The sequence below is a fragment of the Poecilia reticulata genome, linkage group LG18 (genome assembly GCF_000633615.1).
Source record: "Poecilia reticulata strain Guanapo linkage group LG18, Guppy_female_1.0+MT, whole genome shotgun sequence".
Lineage (NCBI taxonomy): Eukaryota > Metazoa > Chordata > Actinopteri > Cyprinodontiformes > Poeciliidae > Poecilia > Poecilia reticulata.
This window is the reverse complement of record NC_024348.1, coordinates 7,430,281-7,438,468: the sequence shown is the minus strand read 5'-3', so window position 1 is coordinate 7,438,468 and position 8,188 is coordinate 7,430,281. Positions and strand designations below refer to the sequence as shown.

The 8,188-nt window shown below is 38.4% G+C and overlaps 1 protein-coding gene across 1 annotated transcript in view; it reads right to left on the bottom strand.

Moving 5' to 3' along the window:
* Positions 1–4,498, bottom strand: part of LOC103480388 (ras-related protein Rab-38) — a 10,551-nt gene extending 6,053 nt beyond the window's left edge. The window contains exon 1 of the mRNA XM_008435310.2: positions 3,900–4,498. Coding sequence (XP_008433532.1) covers positions 3,900–4,164 — 265 coding nt within the window. The 5' untranslated portion in view covers positions 4,165–4,498. The remainder of the gene's footprint in view (positions 1–3,899) is intronic.
* Positions 4,499–8,188: the final 3,690 nt, after the last annotated feature.

Below are 8,188 nucleotides of genomic sequence, written 5' to 3'. Positions count from 1 at the left end.
ATGCATAAATAAGTCTTTGTCCAAGTTACTAACTTCCTCCACATGATCTTAATACAGAGGTGAATCAGCAAAAGATACACATGCACACGCACACACACACACCCATACACACACACACAGGCACCCCCCCGCCCACACTCACACGCACACACACACACACACACGCACACGCACACACACACACACACACACACACTTGACAATTATATACACACACTTTACACATGACTACACTGTGTCTGACAGCAGCTAGACAGAGCTGCTGTCAGAAAACAGTTTTAGCTGGTTTAAACTGTTTTCAGTCTTTGTGCTAAGCTAACATGCTAGCAGAAACAAATCCATCAATAATGTGAAGAAATATCAGCAGTGTTTACTTCAGTGAGAACATTGAACAATGCTGTTTTTTTGTTTATTTTTTATTTTTTTCACCTAAAAACTTCAGCTTAGCACCTCAACCAGATAGCTGCTATGTGAGGGATGCACCAAAATAAAAATTTAACCCAATATCGATATACGATGTTAATGGTGCTAATATGGTTGATAACCCATATACATATTTCTCTGTCCTTTTCACACAGAGAAAAAAAAATATCGCATTGCTGACATTAGCTGCCTTTCCATTGATCACATAAATGCACAATTTGACATTTGGAAAATTTGCTTAATGGAAACAACGCAACTTTGAAAAAAGCTTTTAAATAAAAACTTTTGGCGCTAAGATAAAGTGGTTTTTGTGACCGTATAGAAATTGGTTTAATTCTCTAAACTGCAATGGAAAGACGATTCTCATGATCAATAACCTGATGTTGCAACTGGAACAAACGACAAAGAAGAAGGCGACAGGAAGTAGTTGGAGCATGGTGGCATGGTATGTTTTATAATGACTTATCGTGTAAACAAACTTATTCGCGTGATGCAACAATTAACTATTACAGAGCACACAAATGCACTAGCTCGTCACTGCCGGTACAAAGTCTGCTTGTGTCACCTCAACTAAACGTCTTCATGCAAACGAGAGCTCCTATCTGCTAGGACCTGACTCAGCAGCCAAGCCAACAGGATATGCATGAGGGAAGACCGTTGTGAGGACAGCAGTGACACAGTTCCCAACTGTGTAATTGGCTGCAGGAGGAGGAGGCATGCTGGATTCATTATCTGAACACGGGAGGCTTTTAACATCATGTGTACTTGCAGAAATGGCGGCTCACCGCATGTTCTTGGTGCTAATGTGTCACATAATGCCTCATCACTGTTGGATGTGTCAGCAAGATTCAGCCAACCAGGGTGAGAATACAGTTACAACAACTATGATTAGGTGTTAAAGGCAGAGCACTGTATATTTTCTATGCACATAAGATCATTTAATCGCACAATCAAGCAACTATCTAATCTTTTGGTGTTATAAAAACACTGTATGACTCAAACATGACTTAAAAGAAACTTGACTTCACAACTTGATGCCTTGAAATCGGTGTCCGTCTCTTTAAGAAGCTCCTGTTCTTTCCAACACTATGCCTTCACCACGTCATCACAACAATGCTCCTCCATGATGTCGTTTACAACCATTTGTAGGAGTGCTGGGCGATACTCTTGTTAAGGCAGATATATTGTGCTTTATATAGCTTTAGATATATTGTGTCTTTAGTTGGACTCCGAAATTATTTTATGTTTTTCTTCTATTTTTTTTTTAAAGACCTTAATATTAGAACTTCAGACGCTTCATTGGACATTGCAATGGAAGAATCACCAGAGATATAGGGGATCGCAGGATGATAAACGACATCCAGTTTAAGAAGATGGTTTCTGGAGGCAATCCTGTAGATTATATCATTGTAATCTGGAACAATCAGCCTCTCACTCCACATTTATGGAACAGGGTAAAGAAAGCCACAATAAGTCCTGTTTAACGTTTCCAAAAAGTCATACAGGAGAAAATAATTATGTGAAAGAAAGCAGTATGGTCACACAATACCTAACCTGACGTTTCTGGCTAACACACAAGACACGCTGAAGCATAGGTACTTATCTTTTTTTATTGATGGATAGAGCTAAATTCAGGGTAATCCAGGAATAAATCTGTATCAGACGCTGCAAAAGCCTTAATTTTAGCAGAAGATCACCTTCAAGAAGAACAAGGAATGGGTCTAAATTTTAGTATCTGAGAGTACACCATATACAGATTGCCAGATCAGGTGAAAACCGGTCCCTTGTATTACGCTTTGCATAATACATAATACCTCTGTAAATGAGAGCAGGTACAGAGGACCTGCTCTTAGCTGTTGAGAAATGATTGCTTCATAGAGGCATGGACTCTGTTTACGTTTCAAATGTTGCTCATTCGCTAACATTTGTCCGTGACGTACGTAATGCGCCAGTTCGATGCAATGAAGCTCACAGGAAATAGCTCCACTGCTAAAAGAGAAGTGCCGAGTTCAATTCTAAGACAGGAAGAGGTTGTGAAGTCGTCGTTCCTTCTGTTTGCTGATTGGCTCGGTAGAAAATCTATCAGAGGGAATCCAAGTCAATGGGAGAAAGCCCATTTGAATAGAGAGGAATTGCACAGGAAGGGAATGGTGCAGCAGGGACATACTGGATGAACAGCCACACACACTCACACTGAAACCTACAGGCAATCTAAAACTAAGATTTTTTGTTTTTTGGGGAAAATAACTCTGCAAAAAGACTGGTTGAGGTCTGAACACAGGTTCTTCAAGGCAACACTACAAAAGACTTGCAGCTGTAATAATATTTTTCTGACACTTTACAAATATGTAAGTATTGGCCTAGAGACTAATTAATATAAATATGCATCTTGCCATTTGCCAAATTGCCAAAAATAATTAGTGATTTTATATGTTTTTCAGCATATCTGAGCAAGAAACGTATAGAAGAGTGGAAGAATGGGGCAGTTGACCAGAAAATGTAATAACCTGCCATTCCATTAAACATAAAATTGCTCAAATTTAAATTACCAAAATAAATGTGCTCAATGGAAACACCTTTAAAACAACAAAAAACACATTATTTTATATAAAAGTTTTCATGAGGTGTTTTTTCCAGCAATATAGAAATACGTGTATTTAGCAAAACTGTAGTAGAAAAATTTCTAAACACACGAGTCACGTGATCAATACCCACATGTTACTACTGGCGAAAACCACGAATATGACGACAGGAAGTGGTTGGAGGCTAACTGTTTGTTTTGTTGTTGTTGTTTTTTCAGACAATATTCAGCTTCTTCGGCCAGAACTCTCACAGAACCGCATGGTTTATAAAAAAGTTGTGTGTGGAATATTTTGAATCCATAGCTCTTTTTTTAAAATAGCCGACTGGTAGCCGCTCTCAAAGGGCTTTTGCTCCAACGCCGATGTCTCTTTTGATGCATAGACGATTATATCCATGATTGAATGATGACTGTAATAATGTAGCTGTTTAAATCCCTGCCATGACTTTTTAAATAACTTATTGAGTGAATTATGCGATTTTAATTTAATTTCTTATTTAACAGAAACACCGCAATTGCGAAATTATTAGCAGAATATTAAGTTTAAAAAAAATTGCACACCCTTGTCCTGAAACAATCTGTTCATGTTCCATCACGCAGCCTTATTTGGCATGTGGATCATATTGGTAAACAACTGGCAAAGTTTCAATATGTTCTTCTCTTAGTTTCCTCTCTCAAAGTCAAGAAAAGCCGCGATAGCAGATTATTTCCTGCTCATAAACAGTGTTTGCGGTATCCGTCCTGATAATGTCTGAACGTTACGTCAACACTATTGAGCGTTCAACGACCAGGAGGAGAAACCGCGGCTTGATCCTTCAGGTTTATCAGCCTGTATAATCAGGGGAAACTTTTTTTTTATTTATTTATTTAATTTTTTATTTTTTTTTATACTCACCAGCGATGTCCCACAGCTGCAGCCGCACCACCGTTTTGTGATCCCAGTTGAGCACTTTGAGGGCAAAGTCCACCCCGATGGTGGCCCTGTAGTGCTGGGAGAACACCTGGTGGACGTACCGCTTTATGATTGACGTCTTACCCACACCCAGGTCGCCGATGACCAACACCTTCAGCAGGCGCTCCTGCTGCATCGCGAGAGGGACGGGATGGGGGTGATGAGTCCAATTAGAGATCCCGGCGCGAGACGATCTGAAGTCATGCATTCACTGATTATCCACTAATATTTGGGCTAGAGAAGATTCTCCCACCCTTTAGATAAATGGAAATAAAGTGTGACTATTTAGAGTTGCTATAGAGGCATTCTTGTTCATGCAGACGCAGAAAAAAATTCGCAAAGGAACAATTTTAGAGTCTTCAGAGTTGTTGTTTTTGTCCCGTTCAGCTCCTTTAAAACGTCCCAAGAAGTTAAAAGACTTCAGCCTGACTCGCGTAGCCCAGAGTTCGCGCCTCTGAGACAAGAAACGACCAGGAGGAGAGGAGTTGCTGTGCGTCGTCAGGCCTGCGGTCAGTGAGCGCTGCGCCTGCAGGTCGGTCCGCCGTTCGGCTCCGCACAGAGGGGAGGACGCTGCGGTGACAGCCGCGGCTGTCAGCGCTCTGCGCGGGGACAGCCACGCCCCCCGCCCGCGCGCGCCCTCAGATACAGCCGCAGATATTTACATACACTTTACAAAAAGACACGTAAACATTTTTTTAAATTGAATTTTTGAGTAAAAATCTGATCAAACACTAAGAAAGTAATTTAAACTTGTTAAACGTCAGAAAAACGAGAGAGAACATTAAAAATATTTCTAATGACTTTCTAAGAAATTGAGAGGGTTACACACACACTTTGTATGTCTTTAAGCAGTTTGGGACAATAAGAACATGGCTTTACAAAGTTTTAATAGGTTGAATAGTATTGAACTTTTATAACAATCATATCTTTTACATATTTGTCAAAATTACCATGACTAGCCCTGTCATGTTAAATAATTTTGCTGGATGATAAATTGTCCCACAAGTTATTGTGATAAACGATAATATTGTTGTTTTGAGACAATTTCCATGTAATATTATGGTAATGGCGTAACAATAATGCAAGAACACATTCTCAAAGATCAATAAGGAACATTTGACACTGGAATTAGAGACATTTTAAGTTTACAAAATAAATAAACAAAACAATGCAAACAAAAAAATAAGTTAAAGGTGGGACACGTCAGGCCTTCCAGATGGACAGCAAGTCTGCATTTATCACAAAAACAGTTACAATGTGGCTTAAGGTCAAAGTCAAAGTTTCGGAGTGGCCATTGCAAAGTCCACATCTCAGGCTCAGAGAAAATTTGTGGGCAAAGTTTAAAGAGGTTCCTAAAGCAAACTGGACCCAGTTACACCAGTTCTGTCAGGAGGAATGGGCCAAAATTCCAACAAGCTATTGTGAGAAGCTTTTGTGGAAGGAAACCCGAAACATGAGGCTGATGTTTCCATCTGCACATGTAGAGTTTGGAATTTTCTAGAAAGTTACAAATAATTGTCTAAATAAGTTGTCGTTTCTCTTTGTTCTGGTACTAAACACGTAGAGATGATTTAGTAAATCTTGGTAGGGTTTAAACCGATGGACTGTCTTTTTATACAGTGTATGTGGATACCAGGTTTCAACTGCACACGTGTGAAATCGTTTTGTCGAAAGGTGTTAAGCCTATATCCTGTTTAACAGCACAATCACACCTAGGATGATGTAAAATGACAACATGAGGGCCTTCAAGGCAGCAGCTGAAGTTTCCTGTTTTTCACACAAACAAGGCAAGACATTCTGTCTGTAGAGCACCATTTGTGAACAAGCTGAGTGCTATTGTGTTTTACGTAATGTATATATCTAAGTATCCACTAAAACAAACAAAGGCTAAAATTCAAATTTAAAATACATGAGAAAATGAACTGAAAATTGTGATTATATTTGAAGTTGAAGTAGCTGGTTCATGTTTTCATTCCTGATTTGATGGTGTCAAAAGTTTCTGCACATCTCAGGCTGCACGTCTCATCTTTGGTGCCCCCAGATGTTTAGTTTTGGTATTACAAGCATTCTGGATAAATTGAAGATGCCTAATTAATTAGTTTCTAAAGAGACCTGCATAGAGACCGCTACAGTAATTTAAACTACTGCAAAAAAATTGAGGCTGTAATCATTTGATTATGTAATTTAAAAGTGTCTCAGTGGAATAAGCACAGATGTTTTAGTTTTCTACTATCTAAAACTGGGGGAGCATAAACACTGAACATCGCTAGCCCGTTAATAGAGCTTAAATATCTGCAAAAGCAGTGACACTTCACCATCCATTTTCTTTACACCCTTGTCCCTTGGTGGGGTCGGGAGGGTTGCTGGTGCCTATCTCCAGCTAACGTTCCGGGCGAGAGGCAGGGGTCACCCTGGACAGTCTGTCGCAGGGCAACACAGAGACACACAGGACAAACAACCATGAACACACACACTCACACCTAGAGACAATTTGGAGAGGCCAATTAACCTGACTGTTATGTTTTTGGACTGTGGGAGGAAACCGGAGTACCCGGAGAAAACCCACACATGCACAGGGAGAACATGCAAACTCCATGCAGAAAGACCAGGGGCTGGGAATCGAACCCAGAATCTTCTTGCTGCAAGGCCACAGCTCTACCAACTGCGCCACTGTGCAGCCCAGTGACACTTAACCTAAAAACTTAATTTGCTCTTCTGCACAGTGACTTGTTGGTGTCATTTAAATGATCTACCGATCAATCGGGATAGTTAAAGACATTTTAACTTTTTCGATTGAGGGAAGGGCTGCTGATACGGCTCTATTATTTTTGATTAAATCAAAACAGCTGAATTGTCTCTTCAAAAAGAAGAGGTGATTAAAGTCAGACAGTCCTACAGCATCTCGTACTGTTTTCCTTAACCAGATTGTCCTATTTATATATTCTTTTATTTTTCTTGTTGTCTGCAGTGCTGTCTTTTCCTTTCTGAATCACAATTGCATTGTCTGTCAACAAATTACATTTGTTGACAGACAAAGCATAAATGTGAATATTGTCATGTCTGTTAGCATTCATTTACTGTTTTGCTGTTTGGACAAATTGTTTTTAGAAAAGCACTCACTGCCTTGCAAATGTCAAAAATGATTCAAGAACTGAGAATGATCGGTTCTTTCCCGGGCGACTGGGAAAAACTGTAATATTGTTATTCATTTGTAAAAAAAAAAGAAAAAAAAAAGTGACAACAGTAAAGATTTGATTTGATGTTCAAAGAGGTGTATCACTCACAGTATTTTATTAAAAGAAAAAAAAACAAAAGCTAAAAAGAATGATGAATGGGATTTAAACAAACAAAATAAAAGACTTCAACAAACCCAACAACAAAAAACAATCCCTTTCAAATATCATAAAATCTAGTCAACGATAAAACAAGAATGACCTTGGCTGCTTTCAGTCAAGCAGTAAAGGTCCTGGATAACAAGGTAACATGCAGAAATACTGAAAAAGGCTTCCACAAGCCTTTAAACTCAAGGTCCATTGAAATTTGGGATGAGTTTATTAATGTACTTACATTTTTTATCAGTTAGCCGAAGAGTAAGAGCTACCTACTTACTTAACTACATAGCTAGCTAGGTAAATAGATCAGGTATTTGGGGTTTGAGGGAGGAGAAGAAGAAACTACAATTCCCAGACCGTAGTGAGTGCGCAAGACCGGTGACTATTTCCGGAAGTGCGCATCAAGGAGTGAGCGTAAAGACCGTAGTGAGTGCGCAGCTCAATTCTTAAGTACTGCCTAGATGTTTAAAAACAAATGAAAGACAGATTTCAATTAATGAGAAACGGCCACAGAAACAATTGTTTTTTTTTTAGTTTTTTTTTAAACCAAAAATGTTTTTAATCCTTTGCCTATGGAGAGCCATTTCAGCCAAAATTAAATAAATAAATAAATGGGTGAAATAAATAAAAAATGAGTAAAATAAATAAAAAAATGAAGAAAATGAGTGAAATAAATAAATAATTTGTTAAATAAATAATTTAGCTTTTTCATTAACCCATTTTTTCATTTATTTATTTTTCATATKATCAATTTCTCAATTTCCCTTTTTTCATTAATCTATTTTTCATTTACCCACTTTTCATTAATCTATTTTTCATTTAACCATTTTTTAATTTAGCTTTTTCATTAACCCCATTTTTCATTTCTTTATTTTTCATATTATCAATTTCCCAATTTCT